Source organism: Rhinolophus sinicus, chromosome 17 (assembly GCF_057876585.1).
Source record: "Rhinolophus sinicus isolate RSI-liver-muscle chromosome 17, RSI-T2T, whole genome shotgun sequence".
Taxonomy (NCBI): domain Eukaryota; kingdom Metazoa; phylum Chordata; class Mammalia; order Chiroptera; family Rhinolophidae; genus Rhinolophus; species Rhinolophus sinicus.
The window spans coordinates 175,297,370-175,314,223 of NC_142517.1; the positions used below are offsets into that span (position 1 = coordinate 175,297,370).

At 37.0% G+C, this 16,854-nt stretch overlaps 1 protein-coding gene across 3 annotated transcripts in view; it reads left to right on the plus strand.

Annotated features, from left to right (window-relative positions):
- Positions 1-351: 351 nt before the first annotated feature.
- The window catches only part of GLS (glutaminase), a 73,362-nt gene continuing 56,859 nt past the window's right edge, over positions 352-16,854 (plus strand). For all 3 annotated transcript variants that reach the window (XM_019740709.3, XM_019740710.3, XM_088794696.1), the window contains exons 1-3: positions 352-963; positions 14,059-14,155; positions 14,512-14,633. In XM_019740709.3, the coding sequence (XP_019596268.3) occupies positions 569-963; positions 14,059-14,155; positions 14,512-14,633 (614 nt within the window). In that variant the 5' untranslated portion in view covers positions 352-568. The remainder of the gene's footprint in view (positions 964-14,058; positions 14,156-14,511; positions 14,634-16,854) is intronic.

The window sequence follows — 16,854 nt, forward strand, 5'->3', positions numbered from 1 at the left end:
CTCCCCTCCAGTTTGAGGTCCCAGAGTCCATCCGTTTCGAAAAAGATGAGACTCCTGGGCCCCTAATTCCCAAATAGTGCACCCTCAGGGGTGGCAAACTGAGGAAAGGGGCTGCTCTGGAGCCCGGCCTGTAGAGCCTCACACGTCAGATTGACTCCTCTCCCCGCCCCCCACCCCCCTCTTCACTTACCAAGCGCCGAGAGAAAGTTGACTGCTCCAGTCACCAATCAGAAGAGAGGTCGAGAATTTGAGCCAATCAGAGTAAGCTAGGTGGGCAGGCCGCCGGCGTCCTCCCGCCCCCCAGAAGGGGGAGCGTGGAATGTCTCTAGCCTTCCCTTACGCTTCACCCTCAGTGCGGAGCCCTCGGCGGAGAGAGGAGAAGCGGCCATCGGCAGCCTCCAGAGCAAAGGTAGCGGCTGCGGGAACCGGAACCACACCCACACTCACGTCGCTGCCCCTGTCCTCACTTGTCTTCTCTCCGTCCCGCGGGAGAACACATCTTCGGAGAGCTGCCGCCCACGCCCCGAGCATCCTCCGGGGTGGATCCAACACTAACTGACCGGGCGGCATGATGCGGCTTCGAGGCTCAGCAATGCTGCGGGACCTGCTCCTGCGGCCGCCTGCCGCCGCCAGCGCGGCTCTGAAGCGGGTGCAGCCCCTCGCCACCCTGTGCTGGCGCGTCCGGAGCGGGGGACTGGAGGCCGCGGGGCCGGCGGCCGCAGCGCGGATCTACCCCTGGTGGGGCGGGGGCGGGCGGGCGGCCGAGCCGCTCGCGCGGGGCCTGTCCAGCTCCCCCTCAGAGATTCTGCAGGAACTGGGCAAGGGGGGCACGCAGCAGCAGCAGCAGCAGCCCGGGGCGTCGCCGCCCGCGGCCCCGCCGGCGCCCGGCCCTAAGGACGGCCCCGGGGAGACAGACGCTCACGGCAACAGCGAGGGCAAGGAGCTTGTAGCCTCAGGCGAAAAGTGAGTGTCTCCGCGGGGCGGAGGAGGCCTCGATCCTCTTGGGGCCCGGGCCCGGGAGGAGCCTATGGTGGGGCGGGATGGGAGCGGAGGTTCGAGAAAGAGAAAGAAAGAGATGCCGGGCGGCCTGCGCCGTCTGCGCCATGTGATTAGGCCCGACCGCACCCGAGCCTTCCCCGCCTGTGCCCCTCCGCTGGGCCCTCACTTCCCTTCCCCGCCCCCGGGGCCGGCCGCCGGGTTGGAGCGGCAGGTTTGGTCCACCACCCGCCCAAAAGCGGTGCCTGCCTGGCTCACGCCGCGTGGTCTGCGCCACGGCCCGGGGCTGCAGCACCTGGCCGCCCTCCCAGCCCTTCATGGGTGATGCCATACGAACATCTCCACTGAGTGACATTTAGGGGTCGAGCGTTGAACAAAGCCAGTGCCTTCCTGACTGGTCGCTTTTCTAAGCTCGAGTTTCCTTTCAGCCCTTTTTCACTCTCTGCGACCATCTCTTTGGAAGCCTAATGTGGCAGAGTATTCTCAATATTTCTGGAGGGGCTCCTTCAGGCGTGTGTATAGCCATCCTTGGCACCGGAAATAGTGTTTCCGAAACTAGATTAGGAGGAAAAGGGTCACGTGGCCAAGATGTGGCCCTCAGTACAGACCACCTGTTTGCACTGGGGACCGGCTTTGGCCTGTCAGATGTCTTGCTGGAGATGGGCGAGTTTTTGAAAATAAAAGTCAGAGTAGCCAAGGTGAAATGTGACGGGTAAAACATTAACTGCAAAATTAAAGTGAAGTAGCTTTGTGTCTTAAATTGTGACAGAATGTTAACTCGTCTACACCGCATAGCAGTTTAGTCTTAAAATTGGTTTTTCTTACAGAATGTGTGAAGTAGTTTCCTGGATATTTTGTCTTGCGTAATAGAAATGAACAAGTTGTTTTCTCAATGTGGGTACAAATTTACCTGGCTGCTTTCTTTATACCCTACTATTTTGCTGACATTGTACTTACATTATGTGACCCGTTTTGCCTCCCTTTTACTTATGTTACTATTTCCAGCCCCAGAATATTTTATGTCGAACTGAAAGTGTGATTCTTACACTTTTAATCTCAGGTCTGCTTAATGTTTCCTGTGATTGACGTTGGCACCTTCCTAAAAACATTCCAAGCTAAAGTTTTCCCAGACTGAAAAAAAAACTGTGATTTTTAAAAAATCACTTGGTGCTGGGCAAAATTTGTGATATTCTGTGGTAACGCTTTTGTGCCACAAAGTAGCCTATGACTGTGGGCAGGTCATTTAACAGCTTAAATCTCTTCAAGTTCCAAAATGCTAAACTTTTGTTAAATTTCTACCTCTTTAATATTTTTTAGGGATTAGAATGTGTATGCTCAATCTCATCTGGTATGATGAGATTTACTTTATCTGGTTTACTAGGCAGGTAACTAGATCAAATACCTGTTCCCAGAGTTACCGAACTGCAAAATGCAATTAGCATTTAGAAGTTGTCCTTAAAGGCTAAAGGATGGGAACTGCTTACTGACAGCCCTGAATAAAAAAATGTCCTGTCTTGGGGCAGCCAGTTAGCTCAGTTGGTTAGGGAAAAAAAAAGGCAACACTGAAGTACAGTAAAGGGAAGTGCAATAAAAATGAGGTATGCTTGTATATGATAATCTTGAGAGCTTTCAATCAAGGATTTCAATAGTGAACCCCAATTGTCTCCAATTTACATATAAAGTGAAGAGTACTGGCCTCAAGATTGTGAAAACATTTTTTTAATCTGGTTAAAAGATTATATTTTCTGAATGATCTGGTTTCCAAATGTAGCTTTCCTCCTTTGACTCCTTCCATTTTGCCTTTATGTGATAAACATTTGTCTTATACTGGGAGGTAAGCTTCCAGTTGATCCTGTTATCCTTTCTAATACTTAGCTTTCAAAGCGTAGGTCATCCCTCACAGTCAGCGAGCCACCTGGAATGCCAGCACTCAGGACTCTGCCAGGTTTTTTTTATAGAGGATTATTAAAAGACATAGCCAGGTGAAAAATGAGTTAACATTTTGTAAAGGGCTTGGAACAATATTTGGCATGTGTTAAATAGAACATAACTGTTTGTTAAATAAGTAAGAATCAAATTGCTTCATTTATTGTAAAACCTGATGAGGACATCGTCCTTTGAATTTTAGGCCCACATGAGAAATTTATTTTGGTTTTTTAGTTTCCAGAAAATATTTCTGTTGAGAATTTGTTGTACTTATATGAAACTATGCGATTTGCATTTATGTACCTTTTAGCCCTGCTTACCAGAAAGTTCAGAGTGAATTTAATACTTAACCATAGCAATTTTAGTTCACATGGCTGGGATATTTGCTTTTTCTCCTTTCCTTAGTCTAACTATATTTTATGAACCATATCATATTATGTTCTGGAAGGAGGTGGGATATAAGCAAGTTACCTACTTAATCTTTTTTCGGTAGTCAGTCTCTTTGAACCAGTTTCATTCTAGTCTATGCCATCTTCAACCAACTTCAGTTTCTGGTTTAGTTTCTCAGTTTAGGTTAAGATTACTATTATCTTAAATGTCTTATGGGAAAATGTAATGATCTTTGCTCAGTTTTCCATGTGTTGCTCTTATTTAACTTTGTTACCATCATTCTGTCATCTTGAAAAACACTTTGCTTGGCTCTCTTCATTTTTTAAGTTGTTCTCTCTGCTTTCCTGACTCTTTTAGGGTTTGTTCACTGGGTAAATCCTGAGGCCTTTGCTACTTTTTCACTTGTCTGCCTTCTCAACAGCATATCCTTTGACTCAGCTTTGACTCTCATCTTTGTGTAGGAAGTATTTTATCAATCATCCAAGCTCTGTTCTTACATAACCTCCACATATCTGATGACTTCAAATTTAAAATCTGTACCCTCCTATCTATTCTTTTGTCTTATTTCAATTTATTTTGCATAATGTTTTGAGATAAATTATAGAGTTTTAATCTCAAAATATCACTGTCCATCCAGAAAACCAGTACGGACTGGAATGAGTATTATATCAAAGTCACAAACCATGCTGTAGCATTACAGATTCTTGATTAACCTTTGTGCCAATGCTTGCCCACCATGCCTATTTTTATCACAGTGTCTCATCTCTGTCAAGTATGGCATGCTTCATTTCTGTAAAGCCCAGAAGTGTATATCTTAGGGTCCCTGGGAAGGGTTGACAGGTGGGAATGAGGGGGCATTTTTAAGTTACTGTTTCTTTGAACATTATGTTATTTAATTAGGAAGGAAAACAGATACAAGAGAGTGGGATTAGGCTGGGAAAATATCAATACATATATGCTCTTTAGAAAGTATGTAATTCACACATGGTACCATATTGAAGGTATTCCATTAAAACAACAAAGAAATCATTCTTCCCCTGTCAGATTGGCAGATGTGAAGTTAAATCAAGTGATGCAAAAGGTGTTGAGAAATGGAACTCTTACATTGCTGGTGGTAGTATAAATTGGTTCAGTTATTTTGGAGGACAGTTTGGTAGTATCTTTTAAAAACTACATACCCGGGGCCGGCCCAGTGGCTCAGGCGGTTAGAGCTCCATGCTCCTAACTCCGAAGGCTGCCGGTTCGATTCCCACATGGGCCAGTGGGCTCTCAACCACAAGGTTGCCAGTTCAATTCCTCGAGTCCCGCAAGGGATGGTGGGCTCTGCCCCCTGCAACTAAGATTGAACACAGCACCTTGAGCTGAGCTGCCTCCCGGATGGCTCAGTTGGTTGGAGTGCGTCCTCTCAACCACAAGGTTGCCGGTTCGACTCCCGCAAGGGATGGTGGGCTGTGCCCCCTGCAACTAGCAACGGCAACTGGACCTGGAGCTGAGCTGCGCCCTCCACAACTAAGACTGAAAGAACAACAACTTGAAGCTGAACAGAACCCTCCACAACTAAGATTGAAAGGACAACAATTTGACCATTGTTCCCCAATAAAGTCCTGTTCCCCTTCCCCAATAAAATCTTTAAAAACAAACAAACAAACAAAAAAAACTACATACCCATGATGCAGTAATTGTCATGGCATACACAAAGTCATGGCATTTTAAAAATCTATTTTGAATTAAATAAGCATAATTAAAAGTACTACATTAAAAGTGAAAGTGCAAGGAAAAATTATTTCAGCCAGCTTCAGGAACTGTGTTTTGGAAGTTCATATTTATTTTTAATAAATGGAAAACGAGGGGCAGAGTCATTACATCCTATGCTGTGAGACTTGAATTTCAAAATAAATACTTATATATTTCAACAAACATTGAATTAGTTCTATAGAACAGTTCTGATAATAAAGTTGAGACAGTATTTGGCAGATACAGATAATATATTTGGAATCAAAAGACAGAACCTCTGTTGAAACAGGTGACAAATTCTGTTATGATCCTTTAATAATGTATTTGTTTTTATTTTGTAAAAGTGAACATATTTTCAATTCACTTAAACTAAAATCAAGATTGAAAGTACAGTTAATTTTGGGAGGCTTCTCAATGAACCCCTCAGTCATTTTATTTGTGATTTCCTCAATATTAAAACAATTTTTGGTTAGTTATCAGTGAGTTTTAGTTTTGTTTTAATGGCATCATAACATTTTGTGCTGCCCAATGTTTATATTAAACCACACATCTATTTAGCCTTTGATACTGTATCTGTACATAATCTATAATTAATAAACGGCATGCTACTAATTAATATTTAGATGCAGTTCACTGAAAGAGCATGAATTAGATCCTAAAGTTTCATCTCCTTCAGTTTTAGCTTTTTGTTTCCAGGTTGTACTGTTTTACAAAGAAGTCTGTCTGCCTCACAATCAACTAGTTCAGGATATGACTACCAAATAGATAGAATTGAATCTTTTTTTGAGGTAATAATATGTAGGGGAAAATAATTGGGTAGGGACAATATTTTAAACTGAAAAAGACAAATGAGTGTCACCTTGAAGAGAATATTGTTGAAGATATTTGTGGGTTTCTTCAAGTTTTAAAAATTATTTGAAATTAGTAAAGTGCTGTACTAGAGGTATTGAGGTAAAGAAAAAATTACGGCTATAGAAACTGAAAGTCTAATTGTAGGATTTGTGTTCTTTAAGGAGCTCAATCTTTAAACCCTTTATAAACCAAGTAGTTGCCTGTCTGTGCCTTTTCACCTTTTAGGTCATTTTCAATAAGCGGAATGCTTAAGAAAACTTAGTGAATTTACATATTTATAAAAATGGTTACTAATTACTGATATTTCTAAGTGAGGTAAATAGCTTTCAGGTAGAGACACTACGATTTTATCCTGAAATCTAGTCAGTTATAAAATTGCTTTGGGTACGAAATACAATGCATATGATTAATTGCTGCACTTGGTGATTTTTGCGACCACTTACAATGTAGAAGCAGAAAGGTTAATGTATCTTGACTTTCTTTGGGAAGTATTCTCTGGTTGATATGTGACATTATTGCTTACTAAAGAAATGTTTATAGTGAAAACACTAATTTTAAAGCATAGAGCTATTGCTGCTATTGCATAAAGAACAAAAAGTTGATAGCTTTCAGGATTTAGAAATATATATTTTTTGATACTAATTTCTGATGCAGGCCTCTAAAGATTTTAAAATTGTCATTGTTGAGGATATTTTTAGTAACATTGGTGGGAGTCATTAAGAGTAAAGACTTTATGAAGGACAGTTTTTAAACTATGTGAAGAGCTTTAAATATATTCATACCTTTTAAAGAATCTAGGCTAGCAAAAAACTGGTATAGAAAGATTCACTAATATTTTTGGCACAGTATTCATATTAGAGAAAAGTTGGGAAAGGTTGTGTTCAATATTAGTGGAATGGTTAAGTAAATTATGGTATATACATGTGAGAGTCTTTTATTCAGTTGTTTAAAATGTATACAGATGCTTTTTAGGGATATAAGAAAATAAAATGTTAAGCCCAAAGTAGAGTACAAGTTTTTATATGGTATAATCTCATTCTCACCTTCTATACCCAGTTCCGCTTAGCTTCTTAAAAAAAAAAAAAAAAAAAAGTAGTAAAATACATGTAACAAAAACTTGTAACCATTTTTAAGTGTACAATTCAGTGGCATTAAGTGCTCCCCTTTTAAAAATAACCCAAATAATTGAGCTTTTTGTGTAAAATGTGTGTGCATAGGTCCCCAGTCAGTAAAATTTATGTTCTCTAGTTCGGGAATGTGGGAGGACATCTATTTTTAGCAACCCAAAAACTGAAAATTAGAGTTGGAAGTGACTATAAAGACATCTAATTCCACCTCATTGTACATATTTTATAAACTGTCACAGATATTAAGTGATCTAACCAAGTTCATACAACATTAGGACTTTTTTTTCCATCACTTTTTTTAGGTTTATTGGAAGAGACTTAAAAAGCTATCTCCCCAGCTGATGTTTGTTTTCCTTTTGTTACACTCCCCACAGGTTATTTTTTCTTATCTCTACTTAAATATTTCTTGACAAGAGAGTTCACTCCTTTTGAAGGGAGGCAGCGCATTCCATTTTCAGAGCTGTTTTGTTTTATGAGTAACTCATTTGCCTTTCATTAATTTCTGCCTATATATTTTAGTTATTTTGAAGAAATCAGCTCTAGTGTGATATCAAAGTGGTTAATGTGACAGAATTCACATAATACCTGGATTTTTGCAACTAGATGATTTATTAAAGGATACTTGACTGAAGGAGTACGTGGTTGCAAGGACTAACAGAACAGAGTTGGACATCAGGGACTTGATGGGTCATGTCCTTATCTTACCATCAGAGACAGGCAGATTGCCCCCTGGGTTAGACTTCTAAAACTGTATACTTGGATAAATTGCCATTAGCTGATATGGACAGCCTAGTCACTTTTCTCACTTAAAGCTGGCTTTTATGCTTACTTTGGCTTGCTGTTGAATAAATTTCATCGAAGTCCATCAGAACAGAAGCCCTAATTTAATGTAATCTCATCCTCGCTTTGTACAGGATGCAGTTTTAACAAGGCAGAGCAAAAATTTAATTATCTAATGTAAGTAATTATTAGCATTTTGGTTAGAAATTCTTCAATATGTAAGGAGTCTCATTTTTCATTATTCTGAATGAGCTCCAGGTATTCCTCTTGAAATGAAGTGCCAACAACTGAGCACAGTTGGTGTGACATATGTCGATGAAAGAATGTCCAGCCTAAGAAAAAGTCTTATAAGAGTTTATTTGAACCACACTGACAATTGCAGGGAAGCAAAATCGCAACAGATTGAGAAAATGCTCCAGAGAATGGCAGTTTTGCAGCTTATTTTATACATTAGAATCAAAGGAGGAGATGTAAGGAAGGGTACATAAAATTCATTGGTGGTAGATTAGAGAGGCAGGAGAATGCAAAACAGGGAAATCTCTGAGAGAATAAAAAGCAAAGTGGAGAGACACATACTTCTTTTACATCTGTGGGCACAAGATATTAACGTTTATAATACATAGAGAAGGTGTGTAGGCAACTTACCATGCTCTGGTGCTGGTCGTTGTGCCTTAGAGGCACAAAGATTATTGACAATTTCAAAGGTAAATATTGACCTTTGTCAAGGAAGCTACAGACTTCAGCCATGACTGCCCACCATGACACACTTTTAGTTAGGAATTTTTATGTTCAGACCAGCCTGTGTGATTACTCTCCATCTCGGTTTGTAAGGCCCATCATACGGGCCTCCCATTTGTCAGGTTTATTTTAGTAAACGCTCCATTTTTCGTCCACACATAGCAGGAAGAATGTAGGACTAGGAACCGAAGATCAGCTTTCTACGACTAATTCTGGTCTTGCCACTTAAGAGTTGTATGACATTGGACATGCTGCTTGACTTTGACTGTCCTTATGTGTAAAATTGGGGACAGTTTGCCTACTTTGCTTTACTGCCTAGGATTTTAAGATAAAACAACAGGAAGGCCCTTTTTTAAACAGTAAAGTCTTAAAAGATGTAAGATTTTGTTTTTAAATTCCACCTACAACTTTGGGGCAAAATGACTTGGAGAATAAGCAGAATTTTCACTTTGTTAGACCTATGATGGTATATGGTCAGCCCCTTTCAGTTCATCTTTCAGCCTCAGATTTAATCTGCTATTTGCTGGTGTTGGTGGATACTTACTATCAGTGAGATCACTATAAATTCAAAATGATGAACTAATTATTCCTTAAACAACTCAATCTTTTTTTAAACATTTATTTTTTTAAATGAGGACATAGTAAAAACATCAAAACATTATTTTGTATTCTGTTAATGGGTCTCTTTTTTAACCTAGTTGGCAAAAATGTTTTTGGTTATCTGATAGGTTTACCATGCTATACTATGCATTTGAGTTACATGGGGTTGCCCCCTCACTCCTTCCCCCCCCAAATTAAGAATGAATTTACCCCAACCCTGAAGGTTTATAGTTTGGAGAGGTGAGGTAATATGAAACATAGTTTAACAAAGTAAGGCAGTATAGTTGGTTTCAATTTCCCCCCCTCTTATTTTGCAGTTCTTAATATATTAAGACTTGCTTTTCATTTTCCTCCTTTTGTTTAATAATGGAGTTTTTTATTTATAAAATTTTGAACTGATGAGGGTAAGTTTGCAATATTGCTCTTAATTATACATTATAAACTTTATTTCCCTCACCCATCAAGACAAAATTGAATGCTTCATTTGTGCTTCCTAATACTTTTCTTACACTTCCATCACAGTACTTGTCACATTTGCTGTAGTCTTGGCTCTCCTGACAGCAGCCTTCCCTTATTCCTCTTTATATCCACAGTGCTTGACACACAATAGGCCATGTAAGAGAAATGCAAACTTAGTGATGCAGCCAGTACTGCTAAAGAGACGAGTATAGCGAATCTCATTGGGAAAGCCCTCTGAAACCATTGGAATGCTCATTGATACCTTACAGGTATAAGAGGGTTATAAACAGAAGGCATATTTGGTAAAATATAAGGATGAGATAGAAGGATTTGCTTACAGGTTAGTGAGTCTAGTCAATTATGTTGGTGAATTATATGTGATAAGAATAGATAGTACAAAGTCATATTATAGAGAATTGAATACCAGACTGGTGAGTTAGTTTTAACTGCCCTTTGGTATTGGAAAACTGGTTGATGAGTAAACAAAGATAGTGCTTCTTTTCACGTTGGGGAAATTGGCCCTGACTTTAAACTCCATATGCAAATTTGGGGGGAGGTAGTTTCCTCATTTACTGGTTTACTTCTATAGATTTTTCTCAGCCCTGAAAATTAGGTATTTTAATAGCTCGTAGGTAAAAACAGGAACCTTAATTCATATATTCTATGCTGTAGTTGTTTGCTATTTACAAACACTCAGTGAAGGCTTACCTTCATTGCTTCGGTCATTTGACTTCTTTTGCCCAAAATCCCCTTTTGTTGCCATGTTTTCAGTTCCTACCCATCTTTCAAGTCTATCTCAAATTCCACCCCTCCAACAAAAATCTTTACCTTATTAGTCCACAGTGAATTTTTCAGTAATTGGATCCCATAGTTCCTTTCTTGTAATTCCTTATTACATGTTCTATTTCCCTTGTAGGTTGTAGTAAGCAATGACTAACAATGTTGTACGTGTCATAGATAGCAGTTAAATTCATGGGAATTGGAAAAAAAAATTCTTAAGAAGTCATTTCTGTTTTCTAGGCAGAAAACAGAACATTTCATGTGAGTAATGTAGAGGAAGGAATGGGTAAAAAAGGAACAAAATGATGGTGAAAGGATCTTAAAGGCAGAAATTAGAAAGAAAATGAGGGTGAATGAAAGGAAAGAAACAAAAAGGTATGAAACAAAGATTTTTCTTTGGATGTATTAATCTACCATGTTTCCCCGAAAATAAGACCTAGCCGGACCATCGGCTCTAATGCATCTTTTGGAGCAAAAATGAATACAAGACCTTGTCTTATATAAGTTTATATAAAACATACCGTGTATAACATACACAGAATGTATATTGTATTTTACTTGCTGAGTGTCATAGCCATTTTATGTTTTTCCCTAAGGAATCTAGAGGGGTCACTCGAATTTATTAATAATTGTTGATGTTACGATTTGAAATCCTGCTATAAGCTATTTTTATCATTAAAACTTAAATACCTCTCAAGGACTTTCTAGTTACTGAAAACCAAGGTTTTAGATCTTGAATTTTAATACCGTGTTTCCCCGAAAATAAGACTTGGGCAGATAATCAGCTCTAATGCATCTTTTGGAGCAAAAATTAATATAAGACCCAGTCTTATTTTACTGTACTATAAGACTGGGTCTTATATAATATAATAATATAATATAATGGTCCAAAAGACACATTCGAGCTGATTGTCTGGCTAGGTATTATTTTCAGGGACACAGGGTAGCAAAATACCTTACTGTGAAGCATTACCAAAACGCCATGTACAATTTGGGGATAAAAAGAGGGCTGATATCAAGAAAGATCTTTGGAGTAATTTCTACCTGTTTGAAAGTTTGGGGAGAATCTCTGTGTGTTTGTTCATCACACTGTTGAAGCTAACTTATTCTCAGATCAGAGTCTGAGCTTTTAAATGCTAAGATAGGTCGTACTTTTTTACCAATTTTGACCATTTGTTTTGTGAGCATATTTTTTTAGAGGTGACTTAAATCTCTCTCCTATGGATAAAAATTAGTCTTGTCCAAAAGCAAGTATATATTTACCTTTTTTTCCTATCTGTGGCCATAACATGGTCACTTTAATTTTTTTGCACTATGAACCATAAGTTAAAGAAGTGTATACACTGTGTTATTTACATAGCTTTTAGGCAAAGCAAATACCATTTACCGGTATGATAAATACATAGAAAGCTTATTCTGCAGTTTTTTAAAATGATGAACTACCACTATCTGAAGTTTGACAAACCATTTTCTGTAAATAATTGGCATGTTGTTTTCCACTGATCTTTTTTTTTTTTTGACAGCTGGCTCAATTTTTTTTTTTCTTTAAATATTAAGTAATTAGTATTGTTGAACACTTTTAATGGTTTTAGATCAGGGTGAGGCCAAGAAAAATTGTACCTTATAACAATAATAACTGGCTAGTAAGTTTGAGAGCCATTATATTGTACGGGTAAATGGTTTAAACTCTGGATTCAGAGAAACTATGTTCTAAATCCGTATCTGCCACTGTGCAGTCTTGGGAAGTTTCATTTGTCTGAGCCTCTGCTTCCTCATCTGTGAAATGGGGATAAAGTCATTCATCTTCTTAACAAACAATAAATTTATTGAGCTTCTACTATATACCAGGAACTATACTATACTTTGGATAAGAATAGTACCTTCTGTCATAAGATCATTAGAGGGATAAATTAGAATGCATGCAAAACACTTAGCAGAGTATTGACAAGTGATAGATTAAGGTCTTATTTTTGAAATATCCCAAATACATGTTTAAAAACTCCCAAAATTGTTTCAGGGAATAATTTATATATCAGAATATGCCATTAAATTATGATAATCTTATGTGTTAGCTTTTTAAAAAACATTGGCCTGAAATTCATATATTTTAAGGTTGACTTTAAAAACTGAAAGTTGGTGTAAGTTTTGAACACAAGTATAAATTATATTAATTCCAATATTAATATTTTAGGAGAAATTTCATAAATGTATGCAACTGTATAGTCTGTTGTCTTTTAAGATAGAAATACATGGATCACTAATAATAGTGAGGGAAGTAAATATATTAGGAAATAACTAAATCCATTTGGTCTAATTAAAGTGTGGAGCTATTATATAATCTTCGGGTAATCCAGGAAATATTTGGACACCTAGAAAAGCTCTTTTTAACAGTATAAAAACAATTTTAAATAGACTTAGGCTGTGTGGCAGTTTATTTTACAAAAGTAATTATACAATTTTCCTTTGAAAGTTGCCATTATACCTATGGCTGGTCCAGAATTGACTTAATGTTAAGGCCTGAATTTAAGAAAACAACTATTCCCTCCTTCCTTTCTCTTTAATTTTCTCTCTTTCTTTCTTGAAATATAGGTAAAATCCTTTCTAGAATATTTTATACATACACACATATGTATACACACATGCACACATATATTTCTCTTTCCCATTTTAATAAATAGTGATGTGTGGGGAAAAGTTTTGTTTGCCTTAGATCTGTAATCCTTATAACATCACTGTAATGCTTATGACAGTAATTAATGGACAGAATAATGAAATGTGTTCATTTCAGTTTCAGAGTTAAAAAGAAGACATTTAATAGGTTAACTGTAGTTTGTTTACTTGAAAGATTTTCAATGGATAGGAAGAAATTCCTTCCTGTTTAAAAGTTTGGTTAATCATAGCCTTTTACTATACTAGTTTATTAGTTAATTAAGATTTTAATGTATTTTTATTCTACCATCTTTGTGATTTGTGGCATTTCACCTGTATATGTAAACCTAGATCACTTTAGAAATAATAACTACAGCTACCATCAGTTGACTACTTACCCTCTGCCAGGCAGTGTTCTAAAAGTATTGAATGTGTTGAGTCAACTAATCCTTACAATAACCCTGTGAGGTAGGCGCTATTCTCTCCATTTCTCAGATGAGGAAACTGAATCACAGGTTAATTTACACAAAGTGACTCAGTTAAGCATTATAGCCAGGATTCAAGAACTTGTACACTCATCTTTACTGTCTAGTACTAGTACTTAATTCCTCTCTCCCCCAGATTTTACAATCAGGTTAATTATTTGAATAATGTATAAATACAGGCATATTTTTAAAAAAAGTATTGATTCTAACCTGAATATTTGCAGAGCTCTGTAATTAGTGTTGGGTGGTTGTATTAATCTGTACAAGAAGGTACCACCACAGCAGATGGCCGGGCATTAGCACAACTAGAAATGGTGATCAAGATTTCAAAACCTGGGATTAAAAAATATCTATTCATTAATGAATCATTATTTGCTTGTTTTTCGGTGTGGTTTGGGTAAATCATTTAATATGACAGTAGTTTTGTTGAGTAGATCAGTTTATCTGTAGTCTGGTTCAATGATTACTTAATAATGGATGTAGCTAAAATTCATTAGAATGTTCACGCAAGGATTAATTTTGTCTTCTTTTTCCCCCTTTAGTAAATTAAAACAGGGTCTGTTACCTAGTTTGGAAGATTTGCTGTTCTATACAATTGCAGAAGGACAAGAGAAAATACCTGTTCATAAATTTATTACAGTAAGTTTTTATATTTTTCCATCTTAAACTCTAAAAATCAGTAATACTGAATCAATAATGCAGTGATATTTAAATGTAGTCTTAAAGGTTATCTGACATGTAGATTCTAACTGACACTGTTTCTCTTACTATGTTTTCAAATTTTCATCATGCTCATTTCAAGGTAATCTGAAAGAAAATGAAAGAAAGAATGAGAAACTTGTCCAGAAAGTGGGTAATAGTGACACTAAAATGGCATATACATATTCAGGTCCTGGATAGAAGTTTTTATATGCAGTAATAAAAACTTGTTGTTGGAATAAGCATATACATTATTTGCACTATATATTTACAAACTCTTATTTTTTTAAAAACAGGCACTCAAATCTACAGGATTGCGAACGTCTGATCCCAGGTTGAAAGAGTGTATGGATATGTTAAGATTAACTCTTCAAACAACGTCAGATGGTGTCATGCTAGACAAAGATCTTTTTAAAAAGTAAAAATTTCTGCCAAACGTTTAATGGTGATTGCTGTGCTATGTGGTGATTTTTCTTTTACGACAAAATTGTATCTTTGAAGGCCAGTACTTCCTGTGTAACTGAAAACAGGGCATGGTGGTGGGAGTTTATAAACAACTATTTGAAGAACTTGGTGCACATTAAGGTTCTATAATACATTGGGGCTATTGTATACTTTCTTTGAAACTACTCTAAGGAAATGTAGCCATGGGTGTTTCCAATTTACAGTACCTAGAGCTTGCATTCATCTTACATAGAGCACACTCTTTGTCCTGTCATGACTTAAATTGATCTCCAATCATCTGAATGTCTCGCCATGGTCTGTTTCTTTCCTACAGAGTGGTTTAGATGACATCATAAAATGAGAAGGCTTCAGATAGCCTGTATTCCTTAGATTTACGTACCTCCATTGTATGCTTCTCTCCTCTCTTCAGACATATTATACATAGGCTTTTGACTATTTTAATTTTCCTCAAAATATTTAAAAACTAAAGACAACTTTGGAGATTAATGCCTTGATTTGATTGAATAAGAATATTTATTTTTTACTTTTCCTATATTTGCCTATCTGTTTATTATTTATCTTTATTTATGTGTTCCTACTAGTCTGATTACTTAATGATTTAATGGACAGCATGTTTGTAGTAGATCCCAAAGAGGTAAACGGTATTTTAAACTACTAATAAAGTGAAAACTAGTGTAGAACTGGAAACTCTACTGTAAGACACTGGCTTTTTTCAGACTATAGGTTTAAGTTGAAGTAGATCCAACGAATTCCAGCATCTACTTTGAAAGTTGATTTGTATGTATGTATGTATGAATGTATTTTTGTTTATTTTTCTTTTATCTTATTTTGGGGGCTGAATGATTTATTGTAGCTATCTCCTGGAAACACGCTGCAGTTTTAAGTCATATGAAGGTAGAAGTATTTAACTTAGGTCTTCCAACGCTTCCTGGCATGCTGTGAAGCACTGCTCACAGTTTTGGATTATCTTTTCACCACAAGGTTCTTGATTCTATTATCTCAGCTGAGCTTATAAAGTGTAGATGTTAGGCCCATGTTGGAATTCATGTTGGGAATTTTGAGTCTTCAGAACCCATTTCTTTGTGGAGGGAAGGAAATTTCTAGTTAGCTGTACCTTGGCAGTAAGGATTATTTTATTTTTAATGTTCATGAGCTACCTGTGCAAAGTACTCTGGATTATGGCGCCTTCTGGGGAGTTACTTTGGCATATCTGAGACTAATGATGTCAAAAGAGATGATTGGTAGATCTGGGTATGACATAATAGGTATGAGGAATTGCTTTGGAATTTTAAGTGAAAGCAGTATTTCACACCTTTTTAGTATTGTTTAAAAATTTTTATGCTTTATAAACGTGTTCCTATGTTTAAATATGAAATTAAAAGTAATTTAAGTACATTGATTATAAATCCAGGAAACAATCATAAAACTTTGTAACCATAATTTATAGAAAATAACAGCTGCCATCATTTAAAACACTAATCCAATCCTTTAAAAAAATTGATGATTGTAATATAGGCAGTTCCCAACTTGATAGATGCTTAGTGCTATATGTGAGCAGGCAGTAGAAAAGTCTAAGACTATAGGCATAAGGATTTCTCTTTCCATCATTACAATGAGGTGATTTAAAACCTCTGAGTAGTAACCTTCTCAGGTCACCTGGAAAGGTGATTGCTGCAGAGTTCTTCTGTTTCCAAAATAAGAAGTTTTCTAGTTTGTGTTGCCAGAAATAAAACTATGTCAGCTCCATGCAGGTGGGAAGGGGATGCTACAGTGGAATTCATTTTCCCAGAGAAATAATTTATAAAGGTCAGTAGATTTGGTTGAAGTCAATGTGTTGATATTTTACTTAAAATAACATTGTTGGTTAATACATTTAGCCTTTGAGGGTAATCTGAGAAATACCTACTTTGTATAACTTTTTATTTTTTAATGGGAAAATGAATTCTAAGTGTACTGTTTGGAACATAATCTATTTGAAAGTTGGAGACTGCCTGTACCCATCTAGATAGTCAATTGTTTTTAATGCTAATAATCCTTAAAATTAATAGAAGTAGAAAATTTATGTTGAAAATGAATTCCATATTTATTCATGCATTTTTAACTATGTTAGTATTAGAACTCTTTATGTGTGATTATAATTTTTTGGTCTTTTCTGTTTGGGGGGGAAATGAATG